We start from the raw sequence: 20,587 nt of genomic DNA, 5'->3' as shown, positions 1-20,587 counted from the left end.
CGCACTAGGATCTGACTAAAGCAGCTTTGTATTGTGTATTATGATTTGTATGCGCTTTTACAAACGTACAGTAATTGCTCTTGCCTTCATTGTAAAGAGCAAAAAATAAACATACACAATAAACCCCCTAAATGGGCATTGATCCCACTGGCACTGATCTTGAGTAACTCTGAATAAAAGCAGATGGTAGCAAGCTGACTAGGCTGACCTGCTTTCCCCTTTCATGCGTCCATTGCTTGTATAAATGGGGGACACACACAGAGAAAAATAATGGACTTGGGCAAGCCACTTAAGGACAGGGACTCCCCACATACTTAATCAGCCTGAGGGCTATTTCCAGTTAGTTCTTCTCTGGAGCGAGAAGTTTCTCACAAATTAGTGGTTCCATAGCTCTGTGCCCATAGCTTAATAAAAAAAATTACTGACGTGCATCTAGAAAGTAAGTGTCCTTAGCTGTTCTGTGTCCTCTATGTTGCAGTAGATTATGGTATAGTCTCTCCTGAACCTGCTACTCACATACGTATAATTGAGTTGGAAGTCCCTTTAGATGTCATCTTCTACCACCATAATGTTATATAGAGGCATTAGATTTTTATGATCTTATTCTTCCATGTGCCTGTTCTTTAATAGTGATAGCAAAAGAATTTAAAATGAGATTCCTAGTTGTTCTAAACGATGTGTCTCAGTATGTCATTATAGCAAGATCTGTTGTGAGGAACAATGTTGTCCTTTTCTTGTACAGCACAGCATTTGGTTGCAGTTACTGTGCCCAGATGTATGCTGTGGCCTCTACCAGAGATTACAGCCTTCAAAGACAATTTGCTGGATAAGAGGGATTTCTGTTCCTCACTCTATTTTACAGCCTGGTACATCAATATCAGCTGAAGTTGGAATTAATAACCTTTCCAGCTCTCTCAGCTAGACCTGCTTCTAACTCTGCTTCTGAGTTAGTGCAATCAATAGATGCACAGTAGGATCTTTTAGGCTGACTGTCCTTGCTGGGCTTAACAATCACTTAGGCTGGCCTCTTATCTTATGTTATTTTTTTAAATATGAAAGTTGTATTTCTTTTGTAGAAGATATCAGTATCAGAACAAGAAACCTAAGGCCTTTGGATGCTGTTTACCCATTGCATAGATACTTAATGGCCACAGATGAAGATAGGGAGTATTACAAACATGCCTTTCAACTTGGAGAAACATCTATAAGATGTGTCGGAGTAAAAACATTGTGTAGGAATAATAGGCTTTCTGTCTTGAAAATACTTTGGATTTATTGTATTTTTCCTCTTCTGGTTGTCACGAAAAGCACATGTTGCCCTTTATAATTCAAGGGCTTGTGCATGTCTGAGCACAAGGCAACAGAATGAGCTGCTTCTGCTTTCCCTGTCTGTGTTGGTTGTGACCATCCTTGGCAGAGGCAGCTGGACACCCTTCAGCTTTATTTCTCCTTGAAGAGCTCTCAGTTTAGCTTTTAAGCACTATCTAAAAATTGAAAGGAGCCAGCTGTTTCTGCATGGGGTGGCTGGTAAGAGAGAGATGACCAGGAAGAGAGGAGGTAGCTTAATGTGAGTGATGAATAATCCACAAATTCTGTCCAGCATTGCCCCCAAACCTCTTTTATAAAGTAGATAGGGGATTTACAGATGCTGTCATTCTCAGCCATTAACCTATTCTCCCCCTCCCCCTTTTTTAATACTTAATAAAGTTTTTGCACTGCTGGCCCATGTGATGTATAGTTGTGAAGTTATTAATAAAACCTAATGAGCCAATAAAGATGGATATTTAGATGATTGATGTCTACAGTCAAATGATAACTTTTTTTTTTTTTTTTTTTTTTNTTTTTTTTTTTTTTTTTTTTTTAACTTTTCAGCTTATTTATTATATTGTGACAGGCTTGACTTACAGGCAATTTTCCTGTTTATGATTAGTGTAGTTATCTAAGTATTTTATTTACTTGTTTTCCTAGGTTCTTTAGGAGTTGTCAGACCTCCTACTTTGTGTGTTGAACAGAGGCCACATTCTTCTAGCAACTTCTAAATGTATTAATACAAAGACTGCATATAATGAAATACAAGCATCTCTTTCCAGTGCCTGCTTTTCTCATTTGTTAACTAGGTGCCCAGGAAGCTTTTGAATAATGCAGGAGAACATAGGGTAAATGCTGTCTAGGATGTTTGCCAAATTAGGGATACTATATAAAATAATTGTAATGTTACTCTTTGATAGCATGCTGTTTTTGAGAAAATGCAGCCTGCCAAAGTAGATTCTTTCCTAAAAATAGGGTAAGAACTGATAAGTGAAGATTAAAGTTGTAATGTATGACCTGTTCACTGCTCAATTTGCATGTGAGATTACATTTTCTAATAGTGTTGAAAAACATATGCAAATATAAAACTTGGTTAAAAATGCTTTTTGTCTGCTATAAAACTGAATTTTGAAAGTAGAATGCAACAAATCCTCTTCTCTGAAATACTCGTTACAAATACTTCAGGAGACTGTTTGCAAGGAACAGTAGTAAATGATGGAGATGGGTTAAATTTTGTCTGTGAACTACTGTGTCCTGTTTTCCATCATGAATGCTGTCATTCAGGAAAAAAAAATACATCTAGAAAAGCTTAGTTGAGATTTAGAACCTTTGTATCTCTATTATCATTTAGAAATTGCTTTCCTTCTCAAATCTGAAAGATATTTTGMTTTTAAAGCAACAAGAGCTGCTTTTAAGCACAATTCTAAACAATTCTTTGGCTACAGGGAGGTAACTGTTTCTCTTTTGTGTGGCATGACTTTGACTTTCTATTCACTCTTTTCCCTTTTAATCTCAGATAGACATGTAGTTTTAATACAAAATAATAAATCATCAACCATATGCAAACAATAAAAATGTTTATCTCACAGGCCACACATAGTCTGTTAGAATTACATTTATGTTTTGGCTCAAAATTATACAATCAAAGCAGGTTAGACTTAATATGGGCTAACCTATTGACCTCCAACCCTACTCAAGTTATTACAGTAAAGTAATAATCTCAAGGTTGCATAGTATGGCTTGGTTTTAGGCACTGTACATACTGCAAGACTTAGGCAGAGTTTTATTTGTTTAAAGACAGTGTGGCTGCTGCAGTTTTTATCCCTTGTCAGGTCATTGTATCTTCAAAAGTAGTAAAAAGCTTGGAATTTGTTGGCAGTTGCTTAATTTTCTGGGTTTTTTTTTTTGTTTGTTTTTATATTCCTAAAACCATAATTACAGATCTTGAGAAAATTATTTACTTAACAGCTGCCATTGTGCCCTGTTATGTAAATCAAAATTATAAATGAGAAATATTTACTAGTTTGAGTTACAGTGTAAATACATGATTAACTTCTTCAAAGTACGTGTTGCCTATTTCAGTAATTGGAACTGATCCTGGAGACATGCAAAGGGCAAGATTGCACAGGGAATGCTCATTTCTGAAGATGAAGCTTCCTTCCGGATTAAAAAAAAAAAAAAAAAAAAAAAAAAAAAAAAAAAAAAGAAAAGAAAAAGAAAGAAAGAGAAAAGAAAAGAAGGAGAGGGAATAATTTCCTGTTGAGAGTACTCGCTTTAGTGGACAGTCGGTCCATGCCTTCCCCCTGACCTTTAGATGCAGTCCTTTCTGGATATGTTGTCTGACCAAAGTTGTCTGAAGCTGTTTCTACAAGAGCTGGAACCACTGGACGTTTCCTAAGCAGGCAGAGCTGGAGTTTGAAGAGATTTTTGCTCCTTTCTCATCTCGTTTTAAACGTAAGGCTAAGACATTGGGTGGCTCAGAGGCTAAGGCCTGATAAAGGCCGTTCTGTCCTGAAGATTTAATCTTCTAGAAATGACCTAGTGAGGAGCCTCAAACCAAAATTTTGGCTATGTAGAAAACGTGTGTTCTGACCTTGATATATATGATGTGAAAAATGAATAATAGCAGTGCTGCAGGCAAAACCCTCTCTGTTACAAYGCAACAACCCGCCCCTTCATTGGAGGTTTGAAGAATTTGGCTCTGCTTTTGGAAATAAGCCTCTTGATTCTGCTGATGAGATGTTTTAGCTCAGACAGAGTGCAGCACACAACTGCTTTCTTAGAGCATTGGCCCTGTGTGCTTAGGGCAGGAAACTGATGCAAAACCTTGCTTTTCTACCTAYCATGTGTGGTAGTTTTTTGAATGCACCCAAGGCTGCATTTTAGTTCTTTTTTYCAGGTAAAACCATGTTCACGAGCTTGAGTACCCCAGCAGCTAAAAACTGGAACCAGTTAAGAAGACAGGCCCTGACTCCGTAATTCATTAGTTCAGGAGGTCTTTTTCTTTCTTCTAGGGCAAACTTTCTAGCTCTTTCTGTCTGGTGCTGTGGCTGTTAAAAGCGAGCCACACATTCAGGTCTTTAACTCGGCTCCTTTTTGCAAGTCCACTTGGAAAGTGAAGCACTTATAGAGAAGAGCAGGCTCCATGTCTACCCAACATAGGTCCAAATTTAGGATGTGTTTACATCATGCAACACTAATAGTTCAAAAATCCTTGAACTGATGATCAAGCAGCCTCCGGAAGCAGGGAAGCTCAAGGAATGTGCTGTGTTGGGCTGAGGTTGACTGATCCCAGGACCATGCGAGTCCACAAGGCTTCCAGGATGTTAGCACATCACTGCATTTGTAGATACACTACAGCTATCCTGAGTACAGGACTGACTTTCACTGTGTGCTGTCCATGCACTCRTGTAGATCGCTGCAGGGTAGAGCTTGCGTGGGTGAATGTTTCGAAGTGTATGAAAGGCAAGTTCAGATGTTTCTAGTCTGAGAGTGAAATTGCAGAAGGCCCATAGAGGTCTGACTTATTGTGCAATCTCTGTAAGTAATTTGTAATCAAAATACCTTTGCACATGTCACTTTTATATTTCCTGTAATAAAACAGCAAGAGCAATTAAGATTTTGGACCATAATCTTCTACAAGCCATGCTTCTAAAAATGAATGTATTGGGGATTTTTTGAGTTACAACAGAAATAGCCAATTCTTGGTTATTATTCCAAAACAGTTTGATAATAGCTATTTTAATAGATTTTTAACTGTAACCCAACAAACAAGACTATGTACATAATTGATCTGAAGTCTACTTCCAAAAAAGTAAAAAACCCCCCAAAACTCCCCAAATAAGAAAAGAAAACTAAAAACCCTGATAATCTCTGTACAAAACTGGAAGGCATTGTGCTCCAGGAACTTAGCTTGTGACTATTTGGTTTTACTCATTTAAGATGAAAAAGTATCAGTAAGTATACTGCCATATTCATGCAAATATTTCAGAGTTAGCACGTCCAATAACACATTGTGTGCCAGGCGTCTGTATTGTTGGTCTGACACAGTTCAGAAAGTTGTCTGTGGTCTTGGCATTCCTCAGGAAACATTAGATTAATATAGCCTTCTTTGTCGTATAATTTTTTTTCTTGCTTAAGTAGGTGCGTGAAAACCGGTGTTGCATAAATGAATTACACGGAAAACTTTGGAGGAAGAGAGGGCTTGTAAACTAGACTGAAATTAATGAATATAAGAATTAGAAATCAAAACTTTATGTTTAGTCTGAGGAGAAACAATTCCTTAAACCATGACCACATGGCTGTTTCTTGTTTGCATCAACTCCGGTTGACTGTTATTGTCTTCTGTTAATTCTCTGGGGCAGTGGCCTGACTTTGTTGAATGAGCCAATTGTTTTCCTTTGTGTTGCCCATCAAGTAAGTCCCCATCTGGTTTGTATCAGACTGTTTTCACAGCCAACAACTGCTGCCTTTTCTATATCCTGACACTTAAGGGCCCCATGCTATCAAAGCATTGCTGTGATAGCCTGTCTGGCTGGGCCTATACAGCTGTGCCTTGCAGCTTGAAACTATTACCCAAGTAATGGTAACTTAGAACTTGAACTGGCTCTTATTCCCATTGGTGTCGTGTGTACAGTGAACAGAATACATTTTTGTTGAACTYTGCATTCAACAAAAAATTCTTTCAAGCTCTTGTTTTAGTTTATGTGATTGGTTAGTTTTATTTTCCAGCAGCTTCCTGTATCTAGAGGCAGTTATGTGTTCTTCTAAAACATTAATGAGTACAAAACAAGGACTGCGTAGTTAAGGYGCTGTTGTTATTATTAACTTTCAGTTCACTGGCTATGGTATATTAAAGCTCAATAAATGAAAATTAAACAAGCAAATGATTCTTAATGGGAATTTTTCTTATCAGATTTAGAATGCGTTTTCAGCCTAGCACAAGGAACTTTCTGTGCCTGATAAATGTAGGCTATGTCAATAATATTACGCTTTGGCTACTACTGTGCCTCATTTTCAAAACAGCAATATAAAAATACAGAGCAATGAACAATGAGTCTGCATTAATCTTTGTATTTCTCTTTTTTAAAGGAGCAGGGAAGGACTGGATAGCTCACTCTGTAACCTGGACAGGAAGACTATATTACAGTTTGGGCAGTAAGACTATATTATGGTTTGCGTTACAGAAGCGTTGAGAGGTACCAGGCATGATCGAGGCTCGTTTCTGCCAAGCTTCTTAGATTATAGGAGATGATCCTGTYCTGAGGGATCTTGCAGCATGTACATTCTCTCTCTTGAAGGTTAACATCCGCCTCACCCCAACAACATTGCGTCAAGTAACAGTGATGTTCAAATGTTGCATGAAGAAAGATAAGCTTTAAGTGCTTATTTTCTTCTGGTCTTACGGAGGTCTCAGAGCCATATAACTCACAGTGACAGAAAAATGATATGGACAAGTTTATTCCCAATTTTTTTTTGTGTGTTGAATTTTAAATATATTCTGGAGTGAGTTCTTTCATGTGTAGGCCTTATATGAAAGAGGGAAARAGAGAGAGAGAGAGAAGAAGAAAATAGTGGATAATCCACTTAAAATCTCTGCTGTTTCTTTGATTCTATGTAGAAACTGCAAGAAAGGAGATTGATTTATCCAATACTTGCAGAGATATCCCGAATTTAGGAGTGCGTGTGTGTGTGTGCGTGTATATAATGTGTATGAATTTGCTTCAAGTAGAATACTGGAGAGCCTTTAAATTCCACAAGACACTTTAAAACTTAAATAATTAAACAATCTTAGTTTACAACAATGAGTAACAATTACCTATGGACAAAATGATTTATATATGATTCTGTTCAATGTTAAGATTTTGTATAGACTCACACACACCTGACATACATGTATAACTAAGTTAGACCTGATCCTTCATTTGCTTTCTCAAGAAGCATTCCATAATTAGCTTGCATTTGGTCAAGGGGACTCAGTGTACTGTGCTAATGATTTACACCGTAGTAATGTCATAGGCTGGCCCTTCSTAAGGAACCTATAAAATCTCCGAATTCAGGAGATCCCATATGTGCTGTGGAGCAGGGAGCAGAACCAGGAGTCACTGCAGTTGTGCTGCACAAGTTGTGTCTTGTCAGCACACAGGAGCCTGCCCTTCTGCAAGGAAGCTGCTCCCACACACGCTTGCTTTATTCACCATGCTTTCCAGGGCAGATTTTCCCTATATTGTAGCCAGAAATACTTAAACTCAGACAACTAATAAATGAGTTTTATTCAGACTGCTTACAAGCTACGTTCAGCCTGACCGTGGCCCAAGACGATGAGGYAAGCTATTGATGAACCAAGCGCTAACCAAGTTTGGCACCAATGGTTTGGTCAAGGAAGATGAATGACAAAGAGCTGCAATGCTGTTGTAAGTAAGTTAACACGAGATGCTAAAAAGGGTTGTTACCAGAAGCTTGTGCAGCTGGCTTCTTCAAAGTTTCTGCTTGTGTCTCATCTGGCCCGATGAGAACCTTGTGTAAAGGAGCATGTTCAGTGTCTCAAAAGGCACTACTCGACTGCTGCTSAAAGATTTGTGCAGAGCAGCTCCTACGTTGCTGACTATATTTGTTGGTTTTACTGTAGCTGTTTGGGAACCACTGGTAGTAATGAAACCTTCGAGAGTCATGGTGGTGCTGAGAGTGGAGGCTTGCAGGGTTTTCCTTGCTTTTTATAGCAGTCAGTAGAGACGGAAGTGTGTGTCATATTTGAATATGCGATGTGCGTAAGGGATAATTAAGAAGGTGATGTGGCAGGCTAAAGAGGTAGCATAGATGTAGAGTAATAACAGTATTTAAGCAAGAAATGTTTCTGCAGTTCATTGACTCTATTGAATATTTAGAGCTATCTGTGTGTTCTCTTACAGTCAGTCACCCAAGTATTACAAAGGAATTATTTTTTTACTTTTMCCATATAACACACTAAGGTTCTTTGCTCTTTTTTTTYYCCCCTATTTTCCCAARGAAGACCACTTACCTCTGTTGCACAAAGTTTAAACATCTTTGATTTTAACCAACTTTAAAATAGTTCAGCATAAATCACACAGTTGCTATCAGAACTTTCCAAGTCTGTGGTTCCAGGCATTATATTGTAGAGATAGTGTTACTTGTCATTATGTTCGGTACATTGGGTACTTTCTTCAAGTGAAGGCTTAGGAGGGTCTTTGGCAGAACAGGATCTGAATATTTACGAATTAGCTGTCTGTCCTTGGACCCACCTATAAAGACATTTTGTGTTTTCCATTTTTTAATGTAAGCTTATGTATGTATACTACTACTGTATCCTTTCTAACCTAATAGAGATGTTATTTGCCGCCTTATGTTTCTTAGAGTTGCTTTTTAACAAGATTATCAAGATGTGTGCTAGAAACATATGTAGAAATGTCCTAGTGTTTATTAGAGTGTATCACTGAAAAATGCTAAYTTTGTAGGGCTGGGTTTGTTCTGCTTTTTGTTTTTTTTTTTTTTTGTTTTTCCTGGGGAAAACATTCATAATATTCCTTTAAAAAAGTGTAGTTACAAAAATTGCATAGTTGTGCTAGAAGTAAAGGTATTTTAACATGGCAGATTTTTGAAATGGATATACAGTAATAGGCATCTTGGCAAACTGTTTCCATATGGAGAATCCCATGAGCTTGGAAGAATTTAAGTAAAAATCATCAGAACAAATACATAGCGTCTTGTGAATATTTAAGTATTCAGAATAGAGAAATTTTATCTCTCGTTTGTGGTAGCAAGAAAAACACTTGTTAATTGAATGGTTTTTGATTCTGAGAGTATCTTTCTTAAATATTATTATAGGAATATATTTAGTGACTTCGTTATATGTGAACAGTGACTTGCAGCGAGCAAATCCTGCTCTCCAGTGCTGCTCGAAGGGCAGCGCAGTTGAGAAAACTTTCCCTTTTCTTCCCGTTGTCCATCCCAAAGCCTTCATTTTAACCTGGATGAGGATTGCTGTTATGGCTGGAGAGGATGGAGCCCAGGAAATCTCTCCTCTCTTTGAGATGCAGCTGCACCAAGGTCTCCCATCACACTCTTGAGGGATATTAAGTAGCTTGTAACTACTTACGTTGATTCTCTGAATGTTGTTCTCTTACATCCCTAACAAATTTTTTTTTAATAGTCCTGCAGCTGAGGAGTTAATAGGGCCGGATAGCACATGATGCTTAGTAAGCAGGTGCAGTGCAAACTTCACTACAGGTACATGCTCAGTCTTGATCCACAACATGCTGTGCATCTCTGATAAGTAGAGATTGTTGTTCGTCGCAAATTATGTGCTCCCCAAGTAGTATGGACAACCGCGCATCAAAAACTGTATAGTAGCCATCATATTGTTGATAATTTCACTGCACAGGGCAAATAGATCTGAGCAGATCTATTCTCAGGCAGGGAGGGACTCTAGATTAATCTAATACATTTCCTGGCCGGTATATCATCTTAGAAAATAACATCGTTTACTTAGGGAGGTGTCTCACTTGCACTCATCTTCATTTTAAGTGTGAATTGGAAAGATCTTTGCTTTCAAGCCCATTGTAAGCCTGAAACGTTATTGAATTTGTTTATTCAACTTTAATTACTTGTGGAAATTACTGTTTGATTATTCTTAAAATGAAAACATGATCATTCTTAAAATGAAAACAAGAACTAAAAAGATGCTTTGATTTGTACTTGCCACTCATAGGATATGCGTGCTATAATGTCTAGCACTGTGGTAAAATGTAATAAGTTGGAGATAGTATTACTGCAATTATTATGTAAAGATGCAAGGTCCCGGTGGAGCTAGTCCTACTACTAGGGTTGTAGTGAATGGTTCTGCGTCTTGAGGGAAGTCTGCATAATTTCATTATACTAGAATTGCCTGTGAATTCCTGCTGTTGATCACTTGAGTCCATTTTCTTTTTGAGTTTCTTTATTTTGCTTCAGATGCTGACAGTAAAATGTCCTTTGGACCCCCACACATGAAGATGTGATTGACAAAGCTAAATACTATAGTTTTATACAACTATACTTTAAAATTGCCTTCCTATCCACCTGCCTGTTAGATTTTGCAGAAAATAAGATGATGACTGATATGTAGGAGGTATTTGTTTTTACCGAATGATTAGAAATTAGAAGAAATATTAAATAAATGAGACATGCAGTTTTCTAATTATCACCTGTCAGATTCTCCTGATTTCCACCAACTCTTTCCCCAGGCAGTGTCTTGTGCATTTTCAGATGGTTGTTGGCTGGTAACTCCTCCACCCCCCCACACCTCCTTGCACAAGTTGCACATTTTCCTGCTGTTTTTCAGGGATTCTGGGCCAGTAGCAGGCCAGCTCCTTCTGCTATTTGCTCATTGGCCTTAATTTCAAATAAAACCTGCTGCTTCAAGGTTCACTGCGGACTCCTCCTCTAATTTCTCTCAGGGAAAACAGTTGCAAACAAGAAACAAGCAATTCACATTTGAAAAATCACGGGTTTCTGGAAGGAGCATTCGAATGGACTTCAACTGTGTCTTCTCAGTATTAATAATTATTGTAGCTCTTTGGAAATATCGTTGCACATCTTTTGGAAGCGATTTTTCTGGGAAGCAACAGGAAGCAGCGTGGCCAGGGAACTGGATTGTTAGGCAATGAGAAAGACTACAGAGCAAGATGCACCAGACCTAAAGGGGCAGGGGAGATTTCAGTCACTGAAAGGAAATATTTATTTAGCAAACTCTGCAATCTTGTTTCTACGTGTTTTTGGAGCTACTTTCTGTTTGCTCTTCCCTACAGTTCTCTTAAAACTGCATTAGGATTTTGAAAAATCTAGTTCTAGTTCATTTTATTTATTTCTAATATTTGATCTGTTTAGTGTTGTTATTGCTGGGAATATAACATGTTTTGGAAAACCACTGAACCTTGAACTCGGGCTTGAGAGGAGGAAAAATCATTTTCAAGCATCCTGCTTTGAAAATTTTGTTAGCTGCTTAGCCTATGTCGCACACTCCTTTACTGACTTGAGATCTGAATTTATTTTCTTTTCAAAAATATTTATAGCTTAGATATGTATTAGGCTTTAAACAAACCAACAAAAAAAGAAAACCGTGTGGAAATGCATGTTTATTTTCTATGTGTTTGTGTGGAGAGTTTCTGTAAGTAAGTTATGCTGTGTGAAAAGCTTAGGTCAAAACTTTAATTAAACTCATCCTAAATAGTTTTCTGAYTTTTTAGTGGCTATAGCCCACTTACAGGGGTTTATGAGTTGGCTGAAGCCTTTGAGAATGGAATTGTGTTTTTTCAGCTCAAGCAGCAGACTCATGCTTTTAAATCCAGATGTTTCTGGCTCAAATCTTGCAGATGTCAGTCTATTTCTTAAAAAAAAAAAAAAAAAAAAAAAAAATCAGATGTGTTTTAATTGTAAATCCATCCCTTTCATGTAATTCAGCCCTAGGAATCTGGTCTCAGTTTGCCTGGAGTATTTTCTGTTTGTCATGAAACCAGTGTAGTTATAGACAGGTCTGGTTTTGGATTTCGGGGCTAGAACTGCATGCATTTGCAGAGCATCATCTTCTCTTGTTTTTCATATTTCTGTCCCAGTGGAAGCCAGAGGTTTGTCCTGGAGTCTGGGGCCCTGTGCTAACCGATGCGTTTAYACTGTGAGAAAGGGTTCCTGCCCTAAAAAACACAGATGCTTAAACATTTTTACTTCTTTTCTGGGAATGCGAAAGGAGGACAATTTGAACTTACTGCTGCTTCACCTTTTCCATAATAACATAAATGTGCATACCTTCCACACTGAATCGATGGTGGAAATGGACCCGGGATAGAAAAGTGGAGGTGCTGTCTTGTGAATGGGGAGTAAATTTKTCTGATTGATAGGGTTATTAGAGAAACTGTTAAGACCATTTCACTTCGGAGAATGTTGTATTCTTTACTGTCTTGAGACCAGGAGGCTAACTCKGTACCGTACCGAGTTTCAACTGTATAAGCCATAAAATTCCAGAAGCATTGAATTATGTAGACAGTGCACGGGCTATATAGCTGGACATGAATTTCAACTGGAAGTACTGTGCCTTATAATTAGTAACATGACTGACTTGCAGTATATTTTCTCTTTTTAGTTTAGACTTCAAAGTTGCTTGTATCAAAATACGGCTGTTTCTTATTGATGTGTGTTAGCCCAGCAAATCTGGAATAGTTTTGATTTGCAGGAAGGTGCTTCTTCTTGTGTTTTTTTACTTGGTAATTTGTCTGTACAACAAGATATTAAAATGTGTGGATTTTTTTTTGGTGCCATACAGATATCCATGGAGACACAGATCAGACGCACATTGGCCCAAATATGTATCTTACATCTTTACTTACACGTAAGAGGAGCAGGTAGAGTGTTTCTGTTGGTGGTGTTTTGGTCACTTTTGGGCTCATAGGTATTCTTCTACTTACAGACATGACTGTAAGAAGTTCTGACAATTCTCTGTTTCCCCGCTAAAGATTCTTCTATCTATGTCTCAAATATAAAACTTCTTTGTTTTTGTTCTGGGGTTTTTTTGATAGCAAAAAAAAAAAAAGCAAAATGGGAGAATGATAGACAAAAGAAAAAGAATTTTAAAGGCACTTTATCTGGAGCTTTWTATGATGCTAAGTTACAGATCTGCAGGTGCTGTGCTATCCCCAGTGCTCTGAGCACTTGAGATAATGCCATCTGGGGGAAGTTATTTGTTGGGACAGGACAGCATTTGAAACTTTGAAGTTAGTAATAAACAAAATGAAGCAGCTGGAATCTGGCAGAGGAAGAAACAAGCCAAGCCTATCAACCCTTGCTGTTAAGGGAATAAGAGTATTGTGTTGGAATTGTTTTTACATATGCTTGGAAGTTTATTCTTGCTCTAGAAGTTAGCTGCTTTATTTTTTACATTAGATTGTGAGAGGATAGAGGGAGGCTTGCTAGGAGTGATGATTGTTTTTAATTTTTAGGAAATAATACCTGRGTATTTACAGTAATTATGATGCTTTTATACTAATACCATAACCTGGGCCCTGATCCTTCAAACCTCTCCCTATTTTTTGAGGCACATATGTCTACAAAAATAGCTCTTTTCACCARCAAGGATATGGTTCTGGCTTATCTCCTGAGAGATTAAAAATAGAAGTTCTATTTAATGTACAGACACTGGCTTAAAGAAGCTAAAGCACATGTTTTTTATTTGGCTTAAAAATCAGACTTGTTTAGTCTTTTTATTTTGCCAAATAGAAAAAAAAATAAAAAGAAAGGTTTAAACATTTTTCTTTGTTCTTATTGTTGCCATATGGTATTAGTAACCAAACCTCCCTTCAGTGTATTTAATTCCTTTTCCATTTGGCACACATTCACAATACACTTGTATATAGCATACTCTCTGTGTGACGGTACCTCTCAGAGAAAAACTCTTTTCACAGGTCACTGGGTGGTTGACACACCATTAATTTTTATGTTTCTGTTAAACAAAGATCTGGAAATTTAGTACTGTACATGAATTTGTTATAGATTGCCAAGCACAGGAAAAATTCCTAATCTGAAATCTGACCTTTTCCATCAGCAGGTCACTAAGATGTTTTCAGTCATTGCTGAGTTTCTACCAGTCAAGGACCCTTATGCGCTTATTAAGGGTGTCAGTTTTCACAGTTTATATGAACGTATTCTATTAGACGGTGACAGCGAATTTGGAGAAATGGAGGTCAGCTGAGGCCACAAGTTGCATTTATTGGATTTTAACAAGGAAAATTTTTATAAATACAGCTAAGTAGATGATTGCAAAATTGTTCTGAGTACTTCCAGAACTTCTAAAGAGGGAAAAAAACTGTGAAGACTACCTGTCTCCCTGCTCTGCACTGCTTTATGGAATGATGGAATTTTCCACTTCATTTTTACTGTATATCGAAAGATTATAAGCATCACTGCTATTTGCATGTTTGTATCTGAGAGTTTTAATCTTTAAGAAGAAAGCCTCTTAATATTGGTTATGAGCTGTTCTCTAATGCAGGGGGAGGGGRAAGTAAAATGGAATATTGCATTGGTAAAGTAGGAGCTGGCCAAGGACTATCCAAGCACTATCATGATGAACTGCCAAAGGCAGATGCAGGCATCAGTAAATATGCACGCTTTATAACATATAYGTGAGCATGAATACAAGCATTTAAACCCGTGTGCTTGTATTCGTGCATGTATTCACATACACATCTCTGTATGTATATATGAATGCGTTTTATAAAATGTATGCACTGTGCATGCCAGAAGTTAGACTAAGCAAGAGGTGATAATGGTTAAGCAGATGTGAGAGTAACTTAATAGCTGCATCTTTGGGCCCATTTAGAGGTCTAGGACTAGCAGACTCCTGTCCTGGAAACTTATGGTCATGAAGCAAAATCTGTGGAGCTGAAATAGGATATCCATAAATTTTTACAGTTAAAATGCTGTAAATCTAGGTTGTGTGTTTTCTCTGTGTATCTAACAAAGTTCAAGACTTCAGATTTCTGTATTTTTTTTTTTAAGTGTTTACTTTAGATTTTTTTAAAGCTGATCTTTAAGGATAATTGGATAATTGAGGACCACGTAATTTTTCTGTTGAGCAAGTAGATGGAATTATTTGTTTGATTTTCCTGTGCTTTTAGTGTTTTATATCCAGCAGAAAGTTGAACTGTAGCTTGTCTGTAAAATATATTAGAGTATGTGTTAGGAAGAATGTAGACTGGTATGCTATGGTCTCTCAGCACCCCAGATTCAAATACTTGGGAAGTTACTACAGACCCTCGGGATCAGGAAATATTCTTTTTTTTTTCCTTTTCTTTTTTTAAACCTGAAAACAGCTGTTGAAACAATGACATCATGGAGTGTGGCATGACTGGAAATTATTAACAAAGTAAAGCTTCGATAGCATCAAACTACACARTGTCAGAGAGTATGCAATGGTTTGCTTTGGTGTCTAGGGTGATTTACAGTGTTTCCTTGGGCATTACACATTTATATCTTTACTGTGTGTTAGCTTCACTTCTAACCAAATAAACGTGTATGTTTTTCTTCCGTTCCCATTCTGAATAACCTATTTTAATCATGCAGACATGGTTACAGACTAAGCTCGTGGAAGTACTTCTGGAAAAACAAAACACACATGTTATTTGCACATCTTTGTGGTATTGCCATGAATGTGCTTTTGAATAATATTCAGAAGATACAAAATTTCTTGCATGTTCTTTCTGATTGTGTGTTATATTTGCCACACAAACTTTGGCAGCTGTGCTTTGTAGAGGGGATTTGGGCAGGGAGCGAAGAAGGCTGTACAAATAGTAAGCACAGGCTAGTGAACCTGTAGCCATTGATTCTTGCAAAGTGCATAACTGGTTGTAGCAGGTGGGTAATGTGCAAATTCCCTGGGGACACAAAAATTGTCATTGTGCTCTTCCTACCTCTCTGGAGCCCTGCCTTCCTGAGACGCAAGAGGCTTAGCTGGCGTAAGTTACTCCATGTGCTGAATTTGCTGTCTTTTGGCCCCATTTATTTTTGACTTCCTAGGCACTTGCTAACTGTTTTAGCATTAAAAACACCAGAGGAAATTTTATTTTAGCAGTTGTTCTTTTGTTGTTTAATTAGTCAGTTGAAGTATGCTTTGCTACAAGTCAGATGAAAGCAGGTTACTGCTGYGGCGACATAGTAGATAATTAACTGGGGTGAAAGAAAGCCTACTTTTCTTTTTCCATTGAGAAGCTGGTGTTTTAATTATCTAGATGGCTGGGCTGTGCATGGGCTTGTTCCCGGGAGAGTCCCACACTGCGCAGAGCCAGAAGGCCAAGACCGCAAGAACGGAGAATGTCGAGGTGCTGTCTCAGGCTTAGTGGAAGATAAACACAGCTTATAAAGTTCTGCAGGCTGCATCTCCTGTGGGGAGGCTTGATGCATTTTCTCTGGTGTTGTAGGGTGAAAAAAGGGAGGATGAACCTCAAGGAAGCAGCAATATCCCATCAGTCAGGGAAGCAAGTTGGAGAAACAGCCTTAAAATAGGAAAGGATAAAGCAACTTCTCGTTTGTGTTTTGGGCAGCTGAATCGCTGGTAGGGTGCTTTTCTCCACAACACATACAGCCAATAGATTCAGCTTGTATTACTTTGCTTTTTATGATTGTATGTAGGTACGTGTTATAGAGAAACCTTAATGTTTTCTAATGATTAGATGCAAATGGATGTGCACATATGGATAGAGTTTAAAAATAGTATTAGTATCCACAATATCTCATTTCTTTTCCATGGAAAACATCAGTACACGTTTGGGGTAGTTCTGTGCCTACTGGAGATACATATACGTGTGTGTGTGTGTGTTGTGTGTATATATACATATATATGTGTGTGTGTGTGTATGTGTATGTATGTAAATACCCACACTATATGTTCTCAGATTTTATTATCTGATAAAGAGGACTGTGGTGGGTAAAACAACACCCGCTGAACTCTGTCTCAAAGGTATTGTCATATGCTGATTTCGGACAGTAACTGTGTTTATGTCTTTATATTTCAATAAAGTGACACAGTATRGAGATGAATCAAATAGTTAAATGATGTGTTGTCATAGACTGTAAATAATGTGTTTTATTCTGTTTTTGTTTTAGGAGAGGATGCTGTCCTGCAATTAAATTCACATGTTTCTGCACCAAAGGTGTCAGTGAAGCTGCCTTCCATGAATATAGATAATCARACTAGAAGTATCAGCAGTATATATGGGGATTCAGATTCTTCAGGGGCAGATACATTTTAAAGCTTATGGCTTTATTTGATAGTTACTGTCTGAAGATTTTATTACTGGTACATTTTGTATGCCTTGTGTAGTAGTCTGGAGTTTCATGAAAATATTGATCTTTCAATACTGTTTATTTCCTACTTTTTTCCGTATAACTTTGAAATGATTATGATTGTAAATTTAGGCAATCATTCTGCTAGTGAATGTAACAAATATTTTTAAACAAATAAAATGCCACTCTATCAGAATTATTGTGAGTTTAAGTCAATAAAGGTGAAGGCTAGTTATTGTATGTACAAATGAATACARAAATGATCTGTATTTAAATCTGTGGTAAAATACTGTCAGAAAAAAATGCTTGGCTCAGTATAGTGTCAGTACTGTCAAAATGTGGAGCCAGAGGAAAATATATTTGAAACCAGGGTTTGCAAGAAAACTGTTGTTTTCAAATACTTTCAGAGCTTGTTCATCCTTAGAAGACTGCTAGCACAATAAGATGGTAGCTCAAAATTGTATGTAAAAAAGACCATCAGTGTTTACATTGTTTTAAGACACATTTATTTTTGTAACTATTATAAGAATTTGCCAGCATTTTGATGTTTATTTCCTTGAAGACTTTTTCCCATCTTGAAACATGTYTGAATGAGAGATTGTATCCATAAAATTATTTACTTCCATTTGTTTTATGTAAATTCCTCCTTCTCATGAGAAGGATCTAGCTGCCACAGTCTCAACCCTTGGAAGCCCAGTAATCTGTAGTCAGAAGTACCATAGTAATAATTTAACAGCAAGAGCGTGTGAACACATCATTGCTGCTCTCCAAAGGACTGCTTAATTCATTCATTGCTTCAGTCAGGACAGTGTGGTCTGTCCAGCAGTGACTTGTGGAGGAAGGTAGGATTGTATGCCCCAGGCAGCATCTACACAAAATAAGAGGAATTCAGACATATTCCAAGCGAAAAAAACTAGGGAAGGAGATTTTTTCCAAGCAGGGCGAACTCAGCTTTTGCTCTATTCCTTATCCAATCCAAGTTTTAATGGAGTATCTCTGAAAAATCTGAGACCATGTGGCAAAGACATATAGTGAAGTCATCTCTCAAAAGCTAAGAAAAAGTACTCCTTTTTGGTTGACCTGTACCTTGTTGTGACATTGGAGCGTATAACTTCATTTGCTACAGCTTCACTGCATCACCTAATGAGAGGCTCTTTGTTGTTTCAGATACTCATAGCCAGGAACAGTTCCCATTACTCTTATTTCATGGAACCTGCACTGATTTCATTTCTCCTTAATAGAGAAAGATTAGAAGTTCCTCTTGGTTTTATTTTGGTCTCATTCACTGCAAGGTTCAGTTGATTTGCAGAATCTACAAGGATAAAAGGAGCAAGAGAGAGCTTGAACCATTCAAGGTCAGTAATATCCAGAGGATTCAATTGTATAAGCGGTCTCTTTAGCACATTATAGAGCTGTATTCTCATCTGTTCTGACAGACCTGTAGRGAGCAGATTTGGATGTGTGTAGGGGCGTAAAACTGTGGCAGGCTTCATGCAAAGTAGAACATCACTGAAAAAGAAAAAAGAAAGATACAGATGAGGCAGCATTATTGGGATTTGGTTTCCAGTATGCAATTTCATGAACATTTTCTCTAGTGGTAAAGCTCCTCTACAAGTTCTTTTCTGCTGCTGGTGGCTTGTAACAGTGTATCTGCYTGGTTGTGCTGATGCAAATGTCTGTGGAATGGTACTGTAAGTCGAGTTATTGACATGATTAATAGTTTGAAAAACAACAACCCTTTTCTGGGATGATGGAGATGTTTTTTTTAACCTGCATCAGTTTGCTACAGTGTAACATCAAAGAGATGCACTGGAACAACAGACAGAAGAAAGAAATGCAGTTGGGAGGGCAAGAACTTCTTAAACCAGCTTTGCTGCAAGAGCAAACTAAGCAACTGAGTTCCAAGATTCACCTAACTGTGAATCTGTTAGGTTTTTGGTGATGTTAACCTATAATTTAGATCTCTTTTGTTGCAGTGTAAATAGCAAATGAGCTGTACTGTTCTTGTGCCCAGCRCTGTAGGCCCAGATCAGAACTGCACTTTGCTAAACAAGTAAGTACAAAGTACAATAATAGAATCGAGAACTGCTCCAGCCTACTGACAAATTAAGTATAAGACAAGAGACACAGGCAAGGAGAGAGGATAAGGAAACAGTGAGACAACCCTGGTCTGTGGGAGAGGCCCTCGTTTCATGCTCTACAAAATAACTGTAGAAATAACTGTGTCAAGCTGTACTTCCAGCAATGCTGAGCATGACACATGTTTTTCTAACTCTCTTCTTGGGAACAAATGCATTTAACTTGAAGATATTACCATTGTCACTGATGGACTCCTGCAGAAATTAACTGAATTTTTAAGCAAATAGGTCTAAAAATGCCCAGTGAAGACCATTTTTCGGACTCTTCTCAAAACTCTATGTAGGGTTATACTGGTTGACACAGGTTTATGTTCTCTCCCAACTTGACATGACTGGTGAGTCTTTTTGGAAGCATTTAGATGCTYGGCAGTGTGGTTCAATGACCTGGTGCTGGTAGGGATTACACTGTGGTAGTGGGATGTGCTAAGCGTCCATCCCCACTGCATTGTTCCCATTCAAGGACAATTTGTGAGAGGTGAGGAAAGTGCAAACTATTTGCTTTTCCTTCCCCCAAACTGAAGTTTTTTGCACATAAACATAAGGAGACCTCTGTAATTCTGGCACCCTGTGCATAGATCATATTACAAGCAAGTATTTCTAATCCTAGGAACAAGCTAGAGGCTGTGGGGGAGGGTTGAGGGGGTTCTTTGTTTTTAATCAGATTCTCCATTTTGCCTTTGAAATGGAAAAAATGCATCTTCTAGAAATGTATCTATTTTTTTTTTTTACTATTTCTTACTTTTGGATTTAGTCTTGTATTTCAGATTCCTGTAAATAGTTTTCTGGAGTTTGAAATGGTAAGCGCATGTTCTGTGAACACAGCCAAGCCATGATAAGGAATTCATCTGTCTGTGTCTCAAAGTTCCATTTTATTTCTACAGCTTTTATGATTGAAAATGCACATTTCTCATGGGCACTCACAGAACTGAAACAGCAYGATTTGCAAGCTTGCTAAATGGATTTCTTCCAAGCAAGTCATTGGGGTATGTCATCAAAGCTTAACAGCATCAAATAGAATTGCATCCAGCAGAAGTATTAAAAAACCCACCTCTATACAGCTATATTTTTCAGTTAACTCTCAGCAGCATAGATATGGGGGGTGGGTGGGTTGTTATTGGATTCCAGGATTGTGGTGTGAAAACCAAAATCCTTGCTTTRTTTCTTAGTTCAGCTGAATTTCTGGTGAGGCTTTCTTGAGTCTTAATCAGGAAACACCAGAACAAGAGTACGTGTTCATGGATTGCACTTGCAACATATTACAATGGAAAACTGAAATGTAGAAGCTATTTGTTTTTGCAGGCTTTTTCTGTCTTTGATAA

The 20,587-nt window shown here is 37.7% G+C and overlaps 1 protein-coding gene across 1 annotated transcript in view; it reads left to right on the top strand.

Annotated features, from left to right (window-relative positions):
- The window catches only part of KIAA0586 (KIAA0586 ortholog), a 72,404-nt gene extending 55,078 nt beyond the window's left edge, over positions 1 to 17,326 (top strand). The window contains exon 32 of the mRNA XM_085315071.1: positions 16,951 to 17,326. Coding sequence (XP_085171197.1) covers positions 16,951 to 17,096 — 146 coding nt within the window. The 3' untranslated portion in view covers positions 17,097 to 17,326. The remainder of the gene's footprint in view (positions 1 to 16,950) is intronic.
- Positions 17,327 to 20,587: the final 3,261 nt, after the last annotated feature.

Source organism: Rhea americana, unplaced genomic scaffold, assembly GCF_003343005.1.
Source record: "Rhea americana isolate MKP2758 unplaced genomic scaffold, rheAme1 scaffold_42, whole genome shotgun sequence".
In the NCBI taxonomy this organism is placed as follows: Eukaryota; Metazoa; Chordata; class Aves; order Rheiformes; family Rheidae; genus Rhea; species Rhea americana.
The sequence above is the reverse complement of the archived record's forward strand: the minus strand, read 5'-3'. Positions and strand labels throughout refer to the sequence as shown.